Source organism: Puma concolor, chromosome C1, assembly GCF_028749965.1.
Source record: "Puma concolor isolate L17-30 chromosome C1, mPumCon1.1.hap2, whole genome shotgun sequence".
NCBI lineage: Eukaryota > Metazoa > Chordata > Mammalia > Carnivora > Felidae > Puma > Puma concolor.
Genome location: NC_141674.1, coordinates 108966706 through 108991363, shown reverse-complemented (window position 1 = coordinate 108991363; position 24658 = coordinate 108966706). Strand labels below are relative to the sequence as shown.

The window sequence follows — 24658 nt, the reverse complement described above, 5'->3', positions numbered from 1 at the left end:
ATCTCATCTGCAGTCTATGCTGAGGCTGAGGGCATGAGGAAGGGTGTCATTGTGCTGTATACATAGGGCCCAAGGGCAACAAACTATATCACAGGAAAGAGTCAAGGGAGAGCTTAGAAAATGTAAGCAGCTGCAGAGGAAGAGGGGATACCAGGCCAAGTCTGATGATACATGGCATGTAAACAGCTTACTTGGACTCCATCTTTATGTGCTATCTCTGGGTGCATCTTCCTTTCAACCTGGACCTGCTTCTTCAACCTCCTCCTCTGCATCTTCTCCAGCCACAGGTCATCTAAACTGATGCGTGAGTGCCGAGGGATGATGCTCCTAGGTTGTGAAGGAGTCTCCCTGGGGATATCCTCTGCAGAGACGGAGGGGAGGGTCCATGCCACCATCTCAGTGATAGAGAATGGCCTCTGAGTTGGCTCAATGTGAAAAGCTTTCTGACTGTGGGAGCAATTGGGCTTCTTGCCTTGTTGTTCTTCCCACCGCATATAGTTCTAGAGATCAGAGAGGAGAACATATCAACTGGGCACAGTGTCCTTTTCTTTTCAGTTTTTTTGGGGGTATCACCCCCATCTTTGGGTTAATTCCCTAAAATACAGATTCCAGTAAAATACCTTGTTCACAGTAATTCTGGAAAATGTGAAGATTAGGAATAAAACAAATCTTGTTTCTTTTAAAAACTGTACTTTCAAGACTATTTAAAGAGATCAAGTCTTCTACCTTGATCAAAGAATTAAGTCTTGAAAGATTACTGAAAGTGATTACTGAAGGTCTTGAAGTGATTACTTGAAAGCTCTTGCTTAAACAACATACCCTGAGAACAGAATTTGAACACAAACACACTCAGGCACTTATTACTTCTTTCTTGGCACAGACATTAACTAAATGTACACACAGCTGCACATTACCTGTGTTGCCTTCACTTTGTCCTAGTTTACAGTTATCAGGCAACCTAACTGAATTCAAAATAAAATTTGTCCCTACCAACAGACTACATGGGCTTTGTGTTGACATGGCCATTCTTTGTCATCCTTGGTCATCCTTTGTGTTTGACATGGCCTCTGGGATCAACCCAAAGGTGCACCTTTTCTTCACAGGTGTTAAGTCTTATCCCCCACCTCCCACCCCCTGCCACTGCACCCTGGTGGACACCTCTTTCACAAGACTTCTTTGGAATGTCATCTCCAAATACTTTGTGTATACTATTTGGTGGAAACAAAGGTGAAATTTCTGTTAACTATTTCAAGAGTCTGCCTTAAATTATATATATGCATACATATATATATGAATACACACACACGGGGAGAGAGAAGAAGGTAGAGGAGGAGGGAGCATAACTGTTACTTATAGTTTTGGGGTACAGCCTGGGAACTGGGACTTTCCAAAGCTCTCCCGGTGATTCTAATATGCACCCAAGGCTGAGAATCACTGTTTCGTTTTGTTTCATTTTTTTAGCTCCCAAATATTGCTCTAAGTTTAAAAAGTGCTTTCATTTAGTTTTCTTTCCCCAACTCTACTGAGGGCTAGAAACAGCTGGTATATTATCCATATTCTACAGATAGAGTCTCAGAAAGCTTAAGTGATTGTCTGAGTTCACATGGCTCTGTATGTCATCCTACTGTGACTCTACACTCCATGTCCATTCACAACATTGTACAAATTACTGTTTCATAGGCAGATAGAATGATTCCATAGTAAGCAAGCACAACACCTCAGACTCTGATAACTCTCAAAGTCCCCCAAAAAGGAATGGATGTTAATTGAGCACATCTTTATGCAAGACTCCCTGTTACGCACTTTATGTACACTAGATAAAGAAGCTGGGTCCTTCTAGGGCCATTAGGCAAGTGACATAAGCCTTCTGGAAGGAAGGCAAGCTCCCTGGTACTGGCACTTCCACAAGAATGTAACTCACTGCCATTAGAGATGAGCTCACTTATTTTCAACTTAGAAGGCAACTCGGACTTTTCCATCACACCACTCTGTAACCTACCAGCCTGAACCTGAGTTGTTGGCTGGGGCTTCTTCATGCCATCAGTGACGGTTTTATCTACAACTTCTGTTTTATCATAACTTTAGAATGTTATTACTTTCACAGCTTGGTTATGGGCCATTATAGAGAATGCTGGCTGGAGACTAAGTGTCCTAAGTGCAAAACTTTACCTTCATTTTTTTTTTCTGTATGCTCAATGGAAAAGAGTTAACTCCTCCCTTGCCCCTTTTCCTACCTTGAGAGGTGGCTAGGGTCATATATCCATTTACTTAACAAAGAGCTTTGCTCTCAGGAAAAAAGGTCTTTGTTCTGAGGCCATTAATTATAGCTGTAATTTGCAAAGTATGGCCCCAGACCAGCAGCACCCAGTATGATGAGCACCCTCTAAGATGATCTCCAAAGACCTCACCTCATTGGTGTAGGCCCTTGTCTGAGCCTCTCTTCTTGAGAGTGGGCTGGACTTAGTGACTTGCTTCCAATGAACAGAGTACAGCAGAAGGGATGGGATGCCACTTCTGAGATTAGGTTATAGAAAGGCTGTGGCTTCCGGGGTGCTTGGGTGGCTCAGTTGGTTAAGTGTCTGACTTTAGCTCAGGTCAAGATCTCACGGTTCATGGGTTCCAGCCCTGTGCTGGGCTCTGTGCTGACAGCTCAGAGCCTGGAGCCTGCTTCAGATACCAGGTCTCCCTCTCCCTCTGCTCCTCCCCAACTTGTGCGCATGTTCTCTCTCTCCCTCTCTCTTTCTCTCTCTCTCTCTCTTTCAAAAAATGAATAAATGTCAAAAAAAATTTAAAAAAGAAAGGCTGTGGATTCCATTTTGGGGGGACTCTCATGGATCCCTTGCCCTGCAGGAAGCCAGATGACATACTGTGAGTAGTGCTGTGGAGTGATTCGTGTGACAGGGAACCGATGTCTCCAGCCAATAGCCAGCAGGATCTGTGACCTGTCACAGGGCAAGTGTGGAAGCAAGACATCCTGCAGTCCAGCCTTGAGATGAGTGCCACCACTGCCAACATGTTGACTACAGCCTTATGAGAGATCCTGAGCCAAAGTCACCCAGCTAAGTCAGGCCAATTATGCAGTAATGGATAACCAGTACCCTTGGGAACAGGTTCAATCCTGTTCCCAGATTTTCAATCCTCATCAAGACTTTCTGAATTAGAAATTCTGGGGGTGGGGCCAGCAATCTGTTTATAATACCTTCTAGGGATTATGTTGCAAGGCTAGTTTGAGAATCACTATACTATACAGACAGGCAAATAAGAGAGAGGCAAGGCAGATCAGGCTGTTCTGGTGTTCCTTGTGTGCGTCCTAGGGTGGAGGGTCAGGGAGCAGACTGTGGGGTTAGATAAACTGAGGCTGAATCCTGGCTGTGGCTCTTAGCAGCAGTATAACTCTGGGCAACTTACCTTAACTTCTTCTCTATTTGTTCATCTGTAAAATGGGAATACTAATTCCTCTCAAAAATGTTATATGAATGAAATGAGATAGTGAACATGCAGCACTTAGCATAATGCTTGTCACATATATATTACATCAATATACGGCAAACCAATATTGTGGTTTATTAATAGGAAGAGACAGCTGAGATGGCTGTGGTAGTAGTAGAGTCCTATCTTTCTGGAATGATTTGCTTTCAGGTCCCACCTCAGCACTTCACTGAAAAAATGCTACTTAGCATTAAACTCATTCTCCAATTTTTCATTTCTATTTTGGAGTGTCTTCAAGGCTTTCTTTGGGTAAATTTCTAGTACAAATCTATAACTCTCCTTATAGTATTGGGCAGTACAGATTTAGTTTATCCAGTTTGCATCCTTGTAAAGTAACCTTGTTACCACAAATTAAGAAGATGCTGTTCTAATGTCTGTCTGTTTAATATTAGACATTTTATCAGCCAGCACAGCAAGGCATATCAAAAGCCACTACTACATAGTGTAAGACATAGGTACACTATCTTGTGAAACTAGAACTTTATAGAATAAAGGAATATTCCTGTAGATAGACCACTTTCTGAAGTCATTCCACAAGGCTTTCTTGAGCACATAGTATGTGACAGACAGCACTGCAGATGCTAGAGATTCTGCAGGGAAAGAACAAAGTTTGTTGCCATGGAGTTTCTTACGCAATGGGAACACAAAAATGGACAAAACAGTCCCAGCTTTTCAGGAACTCAAAATATAGTGGATGATAGGGACATATAAATGCATGAACTTCTATATATAGATTAAAAGTATATGGCAGATAGTAGGTACTAAAACAACAACAGCTCCTCTGTTCTTAACTGCTAATTTAAACACTAGAGCAGCTTTATGGATAAGGCAGCTAAACATTGAAGGAGCTATCATTTGTTAAGTACCCACTGTCCACCTCTATAACCCCAAAAGAGAAAAATTAAGAAAAGATGAGACAATGGCAGGTGAAGAATTTCAATAAAATCTGAAAAAGGGTAAGTGGATACAGGAAAGGTAAATGACATAGCTGAGCACAGGAAGCTGACTAAAGGAAAGAAGTTATCAGGGACTGTGCAGGACAGACACAAGTCCTAGGGAAACATCAGAGGCTTTGGGTTAAAGTCCGTGTATGAAAGTGTGCCCCCCCCAGTAACCTCCTCTAGCTCAGTCAGTCTGGGGACTATGCACACTTCCCTCTCCATGTCTCCATTCTCCTACACCATCTGTCAGCCAAATTAAAACACAGAAACTTATGGCATTGAATATTTGTACAGAGGACTCAGATTCTGGGATAGCACACTGATCGGTGAAAGCAGTGGAGAGATCTGGGATGAGAACGGATAGAAAAAAAAAATTCTGCATAATGAACTGTATGTTGGTCACTCAGCTCCCTGCTGCATTCCCAAAATGAGGCTACAGTCCCTGGGTAGGAGGTGGGAAAATACTTCTCTGGTAAAATTTACCCACCCCAGAGAAAAGACCTCTAAATACTGATTTGTAAAATGAGCAACTTCTCACTCAATTGTCCTATAGTGAAGCCCAGTAGTTGATTAACTCCCAACATGACCATAAGACCAAACAGATGTTTGGTGTTTTACCCTTAATAAATATGAAATGCAGCCAAAGACTGCCACACATTTAGGGAAAAACTCCAATACACTAAAAAGACCAAAACAAAAAAATAGGAAAAGAAAAAAAAACATCAAATAGAAAATGTGGGGAAGAGAAGACTTCAAAAAAGCTAAAATTGGTAACTTCAAAAATAAAGAGGAAGACACTAACCATGACACAAGAAATGATGCTATGAAAAAATAAACAACAGTTCTGGCCAAGAGGGCACTGACACACCACTCCCTTTTCTCCCTCCCTCTCTCCTACTAAGTGTAGCTACAAACTTGAGAGTTATATATAAAACAAAAGTATAAAGGCTGTGAATGATACAGAGAAGAAGGCACACAAGCTGGGGATTCCAGAATGCAACAAACAATGAGTTCCCTGGGTTTTCTTATACCCCACATACGGGTGCTGGAGAATCTTGCAACCTGGAAATGCCACAAGGCACCGACATTAAAGCCCCAATGAAAGCTAGAGGACTGGTCTAGCAAGACAGAAAATTTTAGACAAGAATTGCTCGATCCTCACATGGTGAAAACCATGCAACATTCCTTCATTCCCTGCTTTCCTCAGCAAAGCATGAGTGGGGAACTTCCAACCTCACCTAGCCATAACTGGGCATAATTCTCCAGACAGACAGTGTTGAAAAGGCCTAGTGGGAAGTGGAGACTCTGATCCCCTGTCATTGGTAATTAGGCTCTCCTCCATCGTGTCTTTCATCCCTTACCTGGTAGTAGACAGGCATCTCTCTCCTGCCCTGCTAGGGTGATGTAGAAGAAGGCATAGTAGAGAGCCAGGACCTTTACCACCACTTAGCATTAACAAAGCTTTCTGACTCCATGGGTAGCAGTCTCCTGCTCAACAGGGAAGGATTAGTGGAGTTCTAATGGTGAACCTTAACGCCCATCCTGACCAGTAACAAGACATTCATCCCTGCATCAGGTCGTCAAAAAAGGCCACATAAGAAATCTGTGAGTTCACCCACACCTGGCAGTAATGAGGCAGTTCTTACTTTCTCCCACTGGAGTAGTAGTAGAGGTGGTCTGCAAAACAGAAGGTTTAAATAAGATACAGAGACTCAAAATGTACTACCCAAAATTCCCAGAATAAAATTGGAACTTGTCATACCAGGAATGAAGAAAATCTCAACTTGGACAAGAAAAAACAGTCAACAAATGCCAACATTGAGAAGACACAGATGCTAGATATATCTGACAAAGATTTTAAAGCATCCATCATAAAAATGCTTCAACAAGCAATAGAAATACTCTTGAAACAAGTAAAAAAAGGACATCTCAGAACATAGAAAATCTTAACAAAAATAGAAGATATAACTAAATGGAAGTTGTAGAACTTAAAAATATAATAACCAAAATTTAAAAATTAAATGATTTCAAGAGAGAATGGAGAGGACAGAGAATCACTGAACTTTAAGATAGAAAAAGAGAAATCCCACAGTCTGAACAGCAAAGAAAAAACAGACTGAAAAGATAATTAAGTAGAAGCTCAAGTACCTGTGAGACTATAAAAATCAAACATTACAGTATATAGAGTCCAAAAAAGAGAGAAGAAGGTGGGTGGCAGTGAAATGTATTCAAAGGAATAATGGCTAAACATTTCCAAAATTTGGTAAAAGACATAAACCTACTGACTTAAGAAGCTAAGCAAATCCCAAAATGGATAAACTCAAAGAAATCCACATGAAGAAACATCATAATCAAACTTCTGAAATCTAAGGACAAAGACAAATCTGGAAAGCAGTAAGGTAAAAAAAGAACTTCCTTATAAGGGAAAAGCAATTTAAATGACATCCTCAGAAACTGTGGGTGCCAGAAAGAAGTGGTACAACATTTTCAAGTGTCATTTTTTTTAAGAAAGCAATTGTTAATGCAGAATCCAATATGCAGTGAAAATATTCTTCAGGAATGAAGGAAAAAATCAAGATTTTCTCAGAGAAGGGGTGTCTGGGTGGCTCTGTGGGTTAAGTGTACGACGTTGGCTCAGGTCATGATCTCACAGTTTGTGAGTTCGAGCCCCGCATCGGGCTCTGTGCTGACAGCTCAGAGCCTGGAGCCTGCTTCAGATTCTGTGTCTCCCTCTCTCTCTGCCCCTCCCCTGCTCATGCTCTGTCTCTCTCTGTCTCAAAAATAAATAAACATTAAAAAAAAATTAAAAAAAAAGACATTCTCAGAGAAAGGAAAACAGAGAATTTATTACCATCCAATATACCCTTAAAAATGGTAAAGGATGCACCAAACAGAGTAGAAGAAAGAAATAAATGGCCTCCGAATTAGTAAGGAAGAAGTAAAAGTGTCACAATTTGCAGACAAAATGATACTACTTATAGAAAAAAACTATTAGCACTAATAAAGAAATTCAGTAAAGTTATAGGACACAGAAATAACTTGCAGAAATATGTTGTCTTTATACACAAATAATGAATTAGCAGAAAGGGAAATTAAGAAAACCTTTTCATTTACAATTATATCAAAAAGAATGAGATACCTACTAATAAATTTAATTAAGGAGGTGGAAGACCTGTACTCTGAAAACTAGAAGGCACTAATGAAAGAAACTGAAGATGACACAAATAAGTAGAAAGATATCCTATGTTTATGGATAATAAAAATTAATCTTGTTAAAATAACCATACTACCAAATCAATCTATAGATTCAGTATAATCTCTGTCAAAATATTAATATAATTTTTCACAGAACTACAACAAATAATCCTAAAATTTGTATAAAACCACAAAAGATCCCAAATAAGCCAAAGCAGTCTTGAAAAAGAACAAAGCTGGAGATTTCAAGATATACTACAAAGCTATAGTAACCCAAACAGTATGGTAGTGGCACAAAAATCGACCCATAGATCAATGGAACAGAATAGGAAGCCCAGAAATAAACCCACACTTACATGGTCAATTAGTCTATGACACAGGAGGCAAGAATATACAATGGGGAAAAGCCAACCTCTTCCATAAATGGTGTTGGTAAAACTGGACAGCTACATGCAAAAGAACGAAACTGGACTACTTTCTTAAGTCATACGCAAAAACAAACTCAAAAGTTTAAAGGTCCAAATGTCAGACTTGAAACTATAAAATTCCTAAAACAAAACACAGGCAATAAACTCTTGGATATTGGTCTTAGAAATATTTTCCTGGATCTTACTCCTCAGGCAAGGACAGCAAAAATAAACAATCAGGATTACATCAAACTAAAAAGCTTTGACACAGCAAAGGAAACGAGAAAACGAAAAGGCAACACTCTGAATGGAAGAAGATATTTGCAAATGACATACCTGATAAGAGGTTAATATCTAAAATACTTAAAGAACTCATGCAATTCAACACACACACACACACACACGCACACACACACACAATCCAATTTAAAAATGGGCAGAGGACTCAAATGACATTTTTCTAGGATGACACAGAGATGGCCAAAGACACATGAAAAGATGCTCAACATCATTAATCATCAGGGAAATGCAAATCAAAACTACAATGAGGTATCACCTCATACCTATCAGAATGGCTAGTATCAAAAAGACAAGAAATTAATGCTGGTAAGAATGTGGAGGGGCGTCTCGGTGGTTCAGTTGGTTAAGCATCTGAGTCTTGATTTTGGCTGAGGTCATGATCTCATAGTTCATGAGTTTGAGCCCTGCGTCGGGCTCCTTACTGACAGTGCAGAGCCTGCTTGAAAGCAGGGAAGCCCCCTGCTTGCTTGCTCTCTAAATAAATAAATAAATAAATAAATAAATAAATAAAGTACACTTAAACAAATTCTTTAAAGGGGGCCATGATGGCAAAACAGCATGAAAGTTTTTTTTGCATCTCTCATCCCTGAAATATAGTCAGATCAACACTAAACCATCCTGCACACCTAGAAAATTGATCTGAGGATTAACACAACAATCTGCACAATCTGAACCACAGAACTTGGCAGGTACACAGTGCAGAGAGGTGAACTGGGGGAGAGAGAAGTCGTAGAGGGCAAGGACCTGTTTTTGCTTGCTGAGAGAAGAAGGAGATGGGGTGGTGGGGGAGAGTACGGGAAAAGCATACTTCCCCCCCACCAAAAGCAGCCGGAGAGAAAGCAGAAAAGTGACAATAGCCACAGGGACTAAACAAAAAAGGGAGAAAGGAGAAAGGAGAGGGTTTCAATACCATTAAGACACTGAACAGGGGGAGTGCACAGTCTGAAACTCTGCAGCTCCATATCTGATGGTGCTCCAGTGGGAAGGGCGAATCCCCAGGAGCAGAGAGTGAGGTCTGAGGGGTTCTCTGGACACATGGGGAGATGCAGTTCCTCTGCTGGGAGGATATTTGGTAGTGTCTGTGCAGCCTTGCCAAAGGCAAGGGTCCCAGTGGACCCCAGAGATCAGCCACATTTGCTGGTGTTGAAACAAGGATGTTGAGGGGTGAAGCCTGGCACCAGATGTGTGTTTTGACTTGCCATAGTCCCTAAAACACTGCTGCTGCTACACGGTTGCGTGAACTTTTTCTGGGGCAGGCTGGCACCCAGCCACAGTCTCTGGACATCAGCAGTAGGGTGGTCCCACAAACGTTCCTGGGTGAGGCCAGCACCCAGCCATTGCTCGGTGAGACCTTCCTGTAGAGGGGCAGAATGGGTCAGAGCCACAGTACCTCAGAAGAGAGGGGTTGGGAAACACAGTCCCATCTGAGATAAAACTCAGGAGGGAGGTGCTGCCTGGCAGTCTGATGGCTTGGTCATGGACAGTTAGAAGTGAGAAGGAAGCTGGAGACAAAAGACTGGTGTGCGATTGCTGATCAGGGAGAACAGAGTTCTGATACTAGAGACTGGGTAGCTGGGGGACACCATTTTCACCCCTCTGGCACTTGCGCATACACAACTACATGAGCTGCAACAATCCACCCCAGTAAGCTAAACAGCGCCATCTAGTGGAAAATGGAGCTGTTACACTAAGCCCCTTTGAACTGGATGAAACATCCTCTCAGTTTATGTCTGCTTAGTTTATGGATTATAAAGTGCTCCATAGTTTGACTTCTAGGGGAAACTGGATGTAATTTCAATCATATTTCATTCTGTTCTCTGGTCCATCTATTCAATTTTTTTCCTTTTTCTTTTCTTATTCTTGAATAAAGAGAAAAAATTATTTTTATTTTCTGTTTTTATATAAGAAAGATTTTTCTTTAATCTTTTTCTACTATATTTTCACCTTTTTGTTAATTTTTTAAATTCTATTTTAATTTAATCATCTCATTTTATTCTATTTTATCATATTTATTTTTCCAAATTTTTAAATGTTTTCCTTTTTTTCCTTTCCTTTTCTTTTCTTTCCTGTTTTTTCTATATTCTAGCAAGCTTCTTTCAACAACCAGACCAAAACACACCTAGGATCTATAATCCTTTATATATTTTGTGCTGTTTTAAATGAAAAAAATTTTATTTATTCTTTTTCTTCCTCCAAAATGACAAAATGAAGGAATTCACCCCAAAAGAAAGAACAGGAAGAAATGACAGCCAAGGACTTAATCAACACAGATACAAGCAAGATGTCTGAACCAGAATTTAGAATCATAACAATAAGAATACTAGCTGGGGTTGAAAATAGATTGGAATCCCTTTCTGCAGGGATAAAAGAAGTAAAAGCTAGTCAGGATGAAATAAAAAAAAAAATGCTATAACTAAGCTGCAATCTCGAATGTATGCCACAGTAGCAAGGATGAAAGTATGGATGAAGCAGAGCAGTGAATCAGTGATATAGAGGACAAACTTATGGAGAATAATGAGGCAGAAAAAAAGGGAGACTAAGGCAAAAGAGCACAATATAAGAATTAGAGAACACAATACAAGAATAAGAATATAAGAATTAGAGACTCATTAAAAATGAATAACATCAAAATCATAGGGGTCCCAGAAGATGAAGAGAGAGAAAAAGGGATAGAAGGGTTATGTGAGCAAATCATAGTGGAAAACTTTCTTAACCTGGGGAAAGACAAAGACATCAAAATCCAGGAAGCCCAGAGAACTCCCTTTCGAGTCAACAAAAACTGACCATCAACAAGGCATATCATAGTCAAATTCATAAAATGCTCAGGCAAGGAAAGAATCATGAAAGCCGCAAGGGGAAAAAAAAATGACCTTAACCTACAAGGGAAGGCAGATCAAGTTCGCAGCAGACCTATCCACAGAAACCTGGCAGGCCAGAAAGGAGTGGCAGGATATATTCAATGTGCTGAATCGGAAATATATGCAGCCAAGAATTCTTTATTCAACAAGGCTGTCATTCAAACTAGAAGGAGACATAAACAGTTTCCCAGAAAAACAAAAACTAAATGATCTGTGACCACTAACTCAGCGCTCCAAGAAATTTTAAGGGGGACTCTCTGATGGGAAAAAAGATGAAAAAACAAACAAACAAACAAACAAACAAACAAACCCAAAAGACCAAAAGCAACAAAGACTAGAAGGGACCAGAGAACACTACCAGAAACTCCAACTCTACAGGCAACATAATGGCAATAAATTCATATTTTTCAGTACTCACTCTAAATGTCAGTGGACTAAATGCTCCAATCAAAAGACACAGGGTAACAGAATGGATAAGAAAACAAAATCCATCTATATGCTGTTTACAAGAGACCCATTTTAGACCTAAAGACACCTTCAGATTCAAAGTAATGGGATGGTGAACCATCTATCATGCTAATGGTCACCAAAAGAAAGCCAGAATAGCCATACTTACATCAGAAAATCTAGATTTTAAAATAAAGACTGAAACAAGAGATGAGGAAGGGCATTATATCAAAATTAAGGGGTCTATCCACCAAGAAGATCTAACAATTGTAAACATTTATGCTCTAAATGTGGGGAACCCAAATATATAAATCAGTTATTTACAAACATAAAGAAACTCATTGATAATAATATCATAATAGTAGGGGACTTCAACACCCCACTCACAGCAATGGACAGATCATCGAAACAGAAAATCAACAAGGAAACAATGGCTTTGAATGACACACTGGACTGGATGGACTTAACAAATATATACAGAACATTTCATCCTAAAGCAGCAGAATACACATTCTTCTCGAGTGCACATGGAACATTCTCCAAAATAGATCATATACTGGGACATAATCAGCCTTCGACAAGTGTAAAAAGATTGAGATCATACTGTGTATATTTTCAGACCACAATGCTATGAAACTCGAAATCAACCACAAGGAAAAATTTGGAAAGATAACAAATACTTGGAGTCTAAAGAACATCCTACTAAGGAATGAATGGGCTAACCAAGAAGTTAAAGAGGAAATTAAAAAGTACTTGGAAGCCAATGAAAATGATAACACCACAACCCAATACCTCTGGGGTGCAGCAAAGGCAGTCATAAGAGGGAAGTATATAGCAATCCAGGCCTTCCTAAAGAAGAAAGAAAGGTTTCAGATAGACAACCTAACCTTACACCTTAAAGAGCTAAAAAAAGAACAGCAAATAAAACCCCAAACCAGCATAAGACAGGAAATAATAAATTTTAGAGCAGAAATCAATGCTATCAAAACTAAAAAAACAAAAAACAAACAAAAAAAAAACAGTAGAACTGATCAATGAAACCAGAAGCTGATTCTTTGAAAGAATTAAGAAAATTGATAACCCAGTAGCCAGTTTGATCAAAAAAAAAAAAAAAAAAAAAAAAAAAAAAAAAACACAAAGGAAAGGACCCAAATAAATAAATAAAATCAAGAATGGAAGAGGAGAGATCACAACCAACACAGCAGAAATACAAATAATAAAAGAATATTATGAGCAATTATACACCAATAAAATACACAATATGGAAGAAATGGATAATTTCTAGAAACATATAAACTACCAAAGCTGAAATAAGAAGAAATAGAAAAACTGAATGGACCCATAACCAGTAAAGAAATCAAGTTAGTAATCAAAAATCTCCCATAAAACAAGAGTCCAGGGCTGGATGGCTTTCCAGGGGAGTTCTACCAAACATTTAAAGAAGAGTTAACACCTATACTTTTGAAGCTGTTCCAAAAAATTGAAATGGAAGAAAAATTTCCAAACTCATTCTATGAAGCCAGCATTACCTTGATTCCTAAACCAGACAAAGACCCCCTAAAAAGGAGAACTACAGACCAATTTCCCTTATCAACATGGATGCAAAAATCCTCAACAAGATACTAGCCAACGGGATCCAACAAATACAGTAAAAGAATTATTCACCATGACCAAGCAGGATTTATATCTAGTATGCAGGGCTGGTTCAATATCCACAAAACAATCAATGTGATACATCACATCAATAAAAGAAAGGACAAAAACATGATCCTCTCAACAGATGCAGAGAAAGCATTTGACAAAACACAGCATCCTTTCTTCAAGGGTCAAGAAAGTAGGGATAGAAGGATCATAAGTCAAGATCATAAAAGCCATAAATGAAAGACTTGCTGCTAATATCATCCTCAATGGGTGAGCTTTCCCCCTAAGGCCAGGAACAAGACAGGGATGTCCACTCTCGCCACTGTTATTCAACATAGCATTGGAAGACTTAGTCTCAGCAGTCAGACAACACAAAGGAGTAAAAGGCATCAAGTCGGCCAGAAGGAGGTCAAACTTTTACTCTTCACAGATGACATGATACTCTATATGGAAAATGCAAAAGATTCTACCAAAAAGTGCTAGAACTGATTCATGAATTCAGCAAAGCCGCAGGATATAAAATCAATGCACAGAAATCGGTTGCATTCCTATACACCAATAATGAAGAAACAGAGAAATCAAGGAACCGATCCCATTTACTATTGCACCAAAACCCATAAAATACCTAGGAATAAACCTAACAAAAGAAGTGAAAAATCTATACACTGAAAACTATACAAAGCTTATGAAAGAAATTGAAGAAGACACAAATAAATGGAAAAAGATTCCATGGTCCTGGATAGGAAGAACAATTATTGTTAAACTGTTGATACTATCCAAAGGAATCTACATATTCAGTGCAATCCCTATCAAAATAACACCAGCATTCTTCACAGAGCTAGAACAATCCTAAAATTTGTATGGAACCAGAAAAGACTCCAAATGCCAAAGCAATCTTGAAAAAGAAAACCGAACCTGGAGGCATCACACTCCCGGACTTCAAGATGTATTACAAAGCTGTAATCATCAAGACAGTATGGTACTGGCACAAGCACAGACACTCAGATCAATGGAACAGAATAGAGAACTCAGAAATGGACCCACAAATGTATGGCCAACTCATCTCTGACAAAACAGGAAAGAATATCCAATGAAATAAAGACAGTCTCTTCAGCAAATGGTGCTGGGAAACTGAACAGTGACATGCAGAAAAATGAACCTGGATCACTTTCTTATACCATACACAAAAATAAACTCAAAATGGATCAAAGACCTAAATGTAAGACAGGAAGCCATCAAAATCCTCTAGGAGAAAGCAGGCAAAACCTCTTTGATCTTGGCCACAACAACTTCTTACTCAACACATCTCTGGAGCCAAGGAAAACAAAAGCAAAATGAACTATTGGGATCTCATCAAAATAAATAGCTTCTGCACAGCGAAGGAAATAATCAGCATAACTAAAAGGAAACTGACAGAATGGGAGAAGATATTTGCAAATGACATATCAGATAAAGGACTAGTATCCAAAATCTATAAAGAATTTACCAAACTCAACACCCAAAAAACAAATAATCCAGTGAAGAAATGGGCAAAAGACATGATTAGACACTTCTCAAAGAAGACATCCAGATGGCTAACAGACATATGAAGAAAATGCTCAACATCACTCATCATCAGAGAAATACGAATTTAAACCACAATGAGATACCACCTCACACCAGTCAGAATGGCTAAATTTAATAACTCAGGCAACAACAGATGTTGGCGAGGATGCAAAGAAAGAGGATCTCTTTTGCACTGCTGGTGGGAATGCAAACTGGTGCAGTCACTCTGGAAAACAGTATGGAGGTTCCTCAAAAAGTTAAAAATAGAACTACCCTATGACCCAGTAATTGCACTACTAGGTATTATCCAAGGGATGTAGGTGTGCTGTTTTGAAGGGGTACATGCAACCCAATGTTTATAGCAGCACTATCAATAATAACCATAGTATGGAAAGAGCCCAACTGTCTAAAGAAGATGTGGTATACAACCCCCTCCCTCACCCTCCCCCCCCCCCCCCCCCCCACATATAGTAACTTGGCAATCAAAAAGAATGAAATCTTGCCATTTGCAACTACAAGAATGGAACTAGAGGGCATTATGCTAAGTGAAATTAGAGAAAGACAAAATCATGTGACTTCACTCATATGAGGAGTTTAAGATACAAAACAGATGAACATAAGGGAAGGGAAGCAAAAATAATATAAAAACAGGGAGGGGCACAAAACATAAGGGACTCTTAAATATAGAGAACAAACAGAGGGTTGTTGGAGGGGCTATCGGAGGGAGAATGGGCTAAATAGGAAAAAGGCATGAAAGAAGACACTTATTGGGATGATCACCGGAGTTATACATAGGGGATGAATCACTGGAACCTACTCCTGAAATCTTTGTTGCACTATATGCTAACTAACTTGGATGTAAATTAAAAAAAAAATAAAGCTCATGTTCAGAGAGATGAAAAAGAAATAAATAAAAAATTTTTAAAAAGCAAAAAAATTTTCTTAAAAAAAGATGTGGAGTAAAGGGAACCCTTGTACAGTGTTAGTGGAAACATAAATTAGTGCAGTCACATGGAAATTTTTTTCCTCAAAAAATTAAAAACAGAAATAGCATATGATTCAGTAATTTCACTTCTGAGTATTTAACTGAAGAAAATGAAAACACTAATTTGAAAATAAATATGCACCCCTGTTTACTGTGGTATTATTTACAATAGCCAAGATACAAAAGCAGCCCAAGTATCATCCATAGGTGAATGATAAAGAAGATGTGGTGTATATACATGATAGAATATTACCCAACCTTAAAAAAGAATGAAATCTTGCCATTTATGACAACATGGATGGACCTAGAGGGTGTTATAGTAACTAAGTTAAAGTTAGACAAAGACAAATGCCACATGATATAATTTATGTATTTGTGGAGTTAAAAAAACAAATGAACAAACAAAACACTAAAAATAGACTCAGAAATACATAGAACTGGTGATTACCAGAGAAGAGAGTATGGGAGGATGGGGCAAACAGGTGAAGAGGGTTAAGAGGTACAAACTTCTAGTTACAAAATAAATAGACCCTGGGGATAAAAAGTACAGTGTAGGGGACATCAATAATGTTGTAATAACTTTGTATGGTGACAGATGGGAACTGCACTTGTTGTTGTGACAATTTCATAATGTATACAATTGTCAAGTCACTCTGTTGTCCGCTTTAAACTAATATTGTATGTCAACTATATTTCAATTAAAAAATGTCTAAAGAAAGCATTGAAACATATGGTAAAAGTTAGAATCTTGCAACAAACATCAGGAAAGAAAAATAACTATGTAAAGAGTAAAAGCATAGGTAAATATAACAGACATTCCTTCTCGTCTTGAGATTTCCAAATTATGTTTTGATATCTGGAGCAAAAGTTGTAACATTACCTGAGGTGGTTCACAGTATATTTAGAGAAAATATTTAAGATAATTATATTATAAACAGAAGAGGGTAAAGGTAGGTATGGTTTCTATACTTTACTTGAACTGCAAAATGTGCACACCAGTCATGTTTAAAATTGTATATATACAATGTAACACCTAGCCAACGACCAAAAAAAATTATAAAAAGAGATTAAAATATGCTAGACATACATAAAAATGGAATTCTCAAAAATACTCAGGAAACCCATAGGACTGAGGGAAAAAGAACATAGAAACAATAAACAGAAGACAAAAAATAAAAATTTTAAACATAAATGGTCAATAGTATATGGTTAAAAGACCAATTACAAGTGGAGAAGGGCAAAGTAGATGATATAATCAAGTATATGTGCGCTGTACGAAACTCATTTCAGAGGTAATGATATAGGTAGGCTGAAATAAAAAGGGTGGAAAAAGTGGCTACTGAGCACATGTAGAAAACCAGTTCAGTCTGTAGGCAAGGGACAGAACCCAAGCTTGAGTTTTGGCAACACCTTCTGGAAAACAAAAGGGAGACTGTCACACCCGGGCTGGTGCTTTGCAGGATGTAGAAGGCATATAAACTTAAGAAACCAGAAGAGGGGATAAGAAGGATGAAACGGGTTAATACCAGGTCTGAGAAAGCCTCAGAATCACCAGCAGAGCTAATAGCAGGTATTTCTGTCCTGAAGGCAGTAAGTCAATTTGAAGACAGCAATGTACAACTTCACAAAATGTGAAAAATTAAAGGAAAATAACATTCCCAAGGATCACTTTAATGTTCCAGTAACCAGCAGAACAGTGGTTACCCGGGGCTGGAGAGTAGGAGAATTGGGTGATGTTGTTACAGGGTACGAACTTGTACCTGGTAGATGAATAATCCTGGAGATCTAATGCACAGCACAGTGGTTACTGTATTATAAACTTCAAAGTTGCTGAGAGACAAGAGCTTAAATTTTCTCATCACAAAAAGAAATGAAAATTATGTGACAGGATAGAGATGTTAGCTAGGGCTGGTAACCATATTGCAATATATAACTCCATCAAATCAATACATTATACACGTTAAACTTATGCAATGTTATGTCAAATCTATCTCATTTTTTAAAAAGAACTCTCAATACTCCACTGTAAAAAGTAACAATTTGGTTAGAGAATGAGGAACACATGAAGGGACATTTCACTGAAGAAGATATATACATGGCAAGTGCTACAGACTGAACGTCTGTCCTCCCAAACTTCACATGTTGAAATCCTAACCCTCAGCGTGATGGTATAGGGAGGTGGGGCCTTTGGAAGTGATTAGTCCTTGAGGGCAGACCCTCTTGAATGGGATTAGTGCCCTTGTAAGAGAGGCCCCAGAAAGCACCCTGTTCCTTTTTGCCTGTGACATTACAGTGAGCAGAAGGTCATCTATGAAGTGGACACTCACCAGACACCAAATCTGCCAGTACCTGATTCTGGATTTCCCAGTCTCCAGAACTGTGAGAAATAAATAAATTTTAGGCTATCCAGTTTGTGGTATTTTTTTTTTAATTTTTTTTTCAACGTTTTTATTTATTTTTGGGACAGAGAGAGACAGAGCATGAATGGGGGAGGGGCAGAGAGAGAGGGAGACACAGAATCGGAAACAGGCTCCAGGCTCCGAGCCATCAGCCCAGAGCCTGACGCGGGGCTCGAACTCACGGACCGTGAGATCGTGACCTGGCTGAAGTCGGACGCTTAACCGACTGCGCCACCCAGGCGCCCCTGTGGTATTTTTTTAACAGCAGCCTGAGCTGACTAAGATAGCAAATAAGCACATGAAAGATGTTCAACATCACTAGCCCTTAGGGAAATGTAAATCATAATCACAATGAGCTATTACCACATGCTTGCTAGCACACATAAAATGAAAAACATCTAAAATTTCAAACGTTGGTGAGGATGCAGAAAATTGGATCTCTCATACATTGATGGTGGAAATGTAAAAATGGTATAGCCACTCTGGAAGAATTTGGCACTTTCTTAAAAAACTAAAAATATACCTGCCATACAACTCAACAACCACACTGATGGGGATTTATCCCAGGGGAATGAAAACTTTTGTCCACTCAAGAACCTGTTCTTGAATGTTTATAGGAACTTTACTTGCAATAGCCCCAAACTGGAAACAGCACAAATGTCCTTCCACAGGTAATTGGTTAAGGAAGATATGGTAAAGCCACACCATGGAATAGTATTCAGCAATAAAAAGGTATGAACTATGGATATACACAACAGCTTAAAAAAAAAAATCAACGGATTTATGGTGAGTGAAAGAGGCCAATCTCTAAAGGTAACATTTTTGAAATGGCAAAATCGTAGAGCTGGAGATCAGATTCATGGTTGCAAGTAGTCAGCAAAGGGGAGGAAGGATGTGACTGTAGAGGAATGTAGCACCAGGGTAATGGAACAGTCTCTATCTTGCTCATAGTGGTAGTCACATAAACCACACGTGTGATAAGATGACAGAGTCACTCAAGCATCCTACCAATGTCAGTTGCTGGCTTTGATATTATTCTACAGTTACATACAGTGTTACATTTGGGGAACTAGATGAAGGGTACCCTGGATCTCTCTGTATTATTTCTCAACTTCCTGTGAATCTATAATTATTTTAAAATAAAAAGTTTAAAAAAGAGCAAGAGGGAACAAGAAAATGCAAATCTAGTTAAGTAAATATGTGCTAACAAAAATTAAAACAATTAAATTAAGTTTTAAAACAATAGCAACAATACCAAACCAAAACAAAAACTATAAGATTATAGTATTCATTACTGATGGAGATGTGGGGCAGTGTAAAATGCTACTGGAAATATGAAATATTGTAGCCTTTTTGGAAGACAATCTGGAATCAATTAAAGTGTAAAAATGCTTATAATCTTTGGCAATTCCACTCAAGACTCTATCCACTAAAGTGTACTAATCTATAAAGTTATATATATAAAATGGTGTTTACTAAATGAAACTGGAAAAGTGTGTAGCTATCTATGGGTGAAATGAGGAGCAAATTTTGAGACCCTTACAGCATGGAATATTATGCAGCCCCATTACTTATAATTACAAGTAACTTGGGAACATTTCCATGAATGTTGTTAAGGATAAGATACAGGAAAGGGTTTTTATATAGGTGTGAATGCACATGTACAAGTATGTATTTATATATGATTATAAGAGTATGGAGAAATAAGGGCACCTGGGTGGCTCAGCAGGTTGAGTGTCTGACTTCAGCTCAGGTCAGGATCTTCCGGTTTGTGAGTTCAAGCCCTGCGTCGGGCTCGCTGCTGTCAGCACCAAAGCTGTCAGTGCACAGCCCACTTCAGGACCCTCTGCCCGCCTCTCTCTCTGCCCCTTGTCCACTCATACTCTCTCTCTCTCAAAAATAAAATAAACATTAAAAAAAAGAGTATGGAGAAAATATAGAATGTCAGTCACTAGGTTGGAGGCATGGGCTAACGGGGGACCACAATGAGGTGATGCTGAGGAGGTTAGAAGGACAGTGGTAACATCTCTATGATTAAAAACAGCAAGAGTGTGGGTGCCTGGGTGGCTCAGTCATTAAGCATTTGACTTTGGCTCAGGTCATGCTCTCACAGTTCATGAGTTCAAGTCCCCATATCTGGTGAGCTCAAGCCCTGCTTCTGGTGAGCTCGTGAACCTCTTCTGGTGAACTTGTGCCCCACTTCAAGTGAACATGAACCCCAGGTAAGCCCCACTTTCCCCCACCCACCCTCTCTCTCTTGCTCCCTTGCGCCCTCTCTCTCAAAAAAAACCACAACAGCAAGAGTGATACCCTGTTTTGTAACAAATTGTGTATGTGACTTTGAGTGTGTTTGCATAAATTGAAGAATAAAATGATGGTCACCAAAATATTGGGCTGATTACAACAAAGTGTGAGGATTACAGAGAATTTTTATGTTCTATTTTTATATACTGTTGGAGTTCTTTATAATGAGCATGTATTATTCATACAACCAGAAAAAAGTCACTTTTATTACAAAATAAAATTTAGAGGACAATGAAAATATTCAATAGGAGGGTTGGAAATATATCTGAGAAAATCTCTCCTCTACCCCCCCAAAATAAAACAAAGATGTAGAGATACCATTCACAGAAATGTTAAGAATATTAAAGCCTTGTAAAGGAGTTGCAACCTCTAACAGGAGTCCCAGGGTGAAAAGGAGAGAACAAAATTATCAAATAAATCTTATATATATTTTCCCAGTACTGAAGGTTAAGAGTCTCCAGGTTTAAAGGGTACACTGAATGTTTAGCACAATGAATAAAAAGAAACTCACATCCAGAACAATTGCTAAGAAATTTCATTACACTAGGGATAAAAGAGAGAACCCTAAAATTCTTAGGAGGCTAATGAGGGATGTTCTTGAACACAATAAAGGACTAAAGGAAGCCTCAGGATCCAAGAAACAGGAAACCAGAGGAAAAAGCTGTATCTTGGGAACAACTAGTCCAACTTACAGCAGGAGGTCAGAAAGTTCTGGAAGGAAGGTCTCGAGGAGAAAGTAGAGACTTGATAGAATGCTGATGTGTTGGAATATTTAGAAAATAGTTTATAAGTGATCTCATAGTTAAATTTAAGGATAGATTTATAGAAAACCACACATATGAAAAATGCAATAATTATTAACTATAGAAAAAAACACATAAGAAATGTCACTGTAGTCCACTGCTTCGCTTTACATTGAAGAATATCTTCATATCCATAATGATATAATCACTTGTTATGGACTTAAATGTATGTTGGGAAAGAAGGTATAGGAAGATGAGAATGGAGGGGGGATGGAATGCAAGATGCAGAATCTTCATGACTATCATAACTGGAAGTTAATAGATAATATTTTAAAATAATAAATCAACATGGCAGTTTGAAATTACCATTAAAACCTAACTTGGTTTTCTCTGGGCAGGGGAAGGATGGGCCAGGTGGCTGTCATTTTCAAAGAAGTCTTCTGACCTTTCACTACCTCCAGTGAGGGGGAGGACCAGCTGTCACAGCACCTGGACACTTGTCAGAATGGAAACCTCAGGGCTCATCCAAACACCTGAATCAGCACCTGCGCCCCAATGGAGCCCTGGTGATTTACATGCACTTTAATGTTTGAGAAGCATTATCTAAGTACTTTGTGATTTTATAACCATGTGCATGCATAATTTTGATAATTTTTAAAAATGGGATAAAAAAGAGAGAATAATACATTCTGAGTAACTTATCTGCAAAGATGTTCAATGTAGCGTTATTTATGGGTTAAAAAGTGGTAAACTACCTAAATGTTTAAATCAACAGAGAATTGATTAAGAATTGTAATGAGTATATACAGTTGAATAGCATGCGGCCATTAAACTAATGACATAAATGTGCTTTTCTCTAATTAAACTTTTAATTTTGATATCATTGTAGATACATGCAGACGTAAGAAGTAGAGAGATCCCCTGTACTTTGTACTCAGATTCTCATAATGGTAACATCTTATAGAATATTACAATATTCAACCAGGATATTGACACAAGCCACAGATCTTACTCAGATTACCTAGTTTTCCTTGCAGTTATTTCTGTGTGTGGAGTGCATGTGTGTGCGCATGTGTGTGTATATGTAGTTCTGTGCAGTTTTATCACTTACGTAGGTTCAGGCACCTACCACCACAGCCAAGATATGGAACAGAGTCAGCACTTCAGGATCCTTTTGCTGCTTTTTATAATCTCACCCACCACTCTCCCCGCAACCTCTGGCAACAACTAATGTGTTCTTCATCTCTATACATTTTTCATTGTAAGAATGTTGTATAAATGGACTCCTGTAGTCCATAACCTTTTGTTATTGGCTTTTCTTTTCACTCAGTATAATTCCCTTGAAATCCATCAAAGTTGTTACATGTGTCAAAGTTGCTACATGTGTTCATATTTTAGGGATGTACCACAGTTTGTTAACCATGGCTCTGTGCTGACAGCTGAGAGCCTGGAGCCAGCTCTGGATTCTGTGTCTCCCTCTCTCTCTGCCTCCCCTACTCATGTTCTGTCTTCTCTCTCTCTCTCTCTCTCTCTCTCTCTCTCTCTCAAAAATAAATAAACATTAAAAAAACCAAACCATGTGTTAACTAACCATTTACCTACAGAAAAACATCTAGGTTGTTTCCAGTTTGGGGGCTATAAAGCTGCTGTGAACATTTATTTGTAGGTTCATGTGTAAACTAAGTTTTGTTTCCCTGAGATAAATGTACAAGGGGGAAATTGTGGGGTTGTATGGTAAACCCAGGTTTTGTTTCATTAGAAATTGCCAAACCTTTATTTCCAGAGTAATTGTACTGTTTTATATTCCCATCAGAAAGGTTAGAAAATGTTCACAATGTTCCCTCTCCCAGACTCCATTTAAAAATATCTAAGTAGGGGCACCTGGGTGGCTCAGTCGGTTGGGCGGCCGACTTCTGCTCAGGTCATGATCTCACGGTCTGTGAGTTCGAGCCCCACGTCGGGCTCTGTGCTGACGGCTCAGAGCCTGGAGCCTGTTTCAGATTCTGTGTCTCCCTCTCTCTCTGACCTTCCCCCATTCATGCTCTGTCTCTCTCTGTCTCAAAAATGAATAAACGTTAAAAAAAAAAATTAAAATAAATAAATAAATAAATAAAAATATCTACGTAGAAGCAGTACCTTGGATCCTTGCTATCAAAATCAGAGAAGACTATGGAGGGAAGGTCAGGAAAACTATCCACCATCCATTCATAAAGTTGATATTTATGAATATCTAGCAGAGGCCTAAGAGATCCCCTCATGCAACCCTTGCAGATACAAAAACAGAGGTCTTACAGCAAGGTTCAGGGTTAGGAGGTAACAGAGTGGGAATCATACACGCACAGGTGTTCAAAACTTCTAGCTTTTCCCCATTTTTCTCACACATCCACAGTTCTTTCTCATCTTGCTCCCTCTTGGTCTTGGTCTTCTTCCTAAGCCCCCTTAGCCAGGGGCGCAAACCCTTGTGTACACAAATAAGATTATAGATAAGATGCTGAGCTTGCTTTCCCTAGAATCATACATTCCTTGCCGCTAAACCTGAATTAAAAAGGGAACAAATCTTCCTCTCTCCCCCTTTTTTTCTTCCTTCCCATAGGAGGTGGGTGGGGGATGGGCTAGATGGATGATGTGTATGTACTAAGGAGGGCACTTAAGATGAGCGGTGGGTGTTGTATGTAAGTGATGATCACTGAATTCTACTCCTGAAACCAATATTGCACTGTATGTTAACTAAAATTTATTAAAAAAAAATTAACATTAATTTATATTTGAGAGAGAGAGAGAGAGGCAGTGCATGAATGGGGGAGGGGTAGAGAGAGAGGGAGACAGAATCCGAAGCAGGCTGCAGGCTCTGAGCTGTCAGCACAGAGCCCAACATGGGGCTTGAACTCTAGAGCTATAAGATCTGAGCCGAAGTCACATGCTTAACCAACTGAGCCACCCAGGCTCCCCAACTAACTAAAATTTAAATAAAAAGTTAAAAAAAGAAAAGCTGTCTCAGGAAAAAAAAAGGTGGGGGGAAGAAATCTCTATGAGTAAAGGGCACCTTCACACCCGAAGACTGCCTCCTCCTGTTTTCCATCATATAGACACACAAATATGCTGTGGTTTCTCAGGTGTGAGGTGACATTATAGAGGGCTAAATTATATGGCAGTGTGTAGGCAAGGGAAATCTTCCACATCACTGAAATGTTGGGCTTGGCCTGAAAGGCCCCCTTTTCTGGTTCCTCATGACCCAAGTCTTGGCTCAACTGTTAGACTCCAAACCTGCAAGGTAAGGGAGGCCCAGCCTCACAGTCCCTAACTCTCCATCCCATTAACCTTGTGAATATCTTAATTACATTTTCATTTGTTTACAGTCTCTTCAATATATGAAATAATCTTATTTGCTCAATTATTTATTTACT

General features: G+C 38.9%; 1 protein-coding gene across 5 annotated transcripts in view; it reads right to left on the bottom strand.

Moving 5' to 3' along the window:
• ARHGEF4 (Rho guanine nucleotide exchange factor 4) overlaps positions 1 to 24658 on the bottom strand; it is a 285073-nt gene that overhangs the window by 150992 nt on the left and 109423 nt on the right. For 4 of the 5 annotated variants that reach the window (XM_086718280.1, XM_086718282.1, XM_086718281.1 and 1 more), the window contains exon 3: positions 192 to 500. The exons of the other annotated variant lie outside the window; for it this stretch is intronic. In XM_086718280.1, the coding sequence (XP_086574406.1) occupies positions 192 to 500 (309 nt within the window). The remainder of the gene's footprint in view (positions 1 to 191; positions 501 to 24658) is intronic. 5 annotated transcript variants of the gene reach the window in all.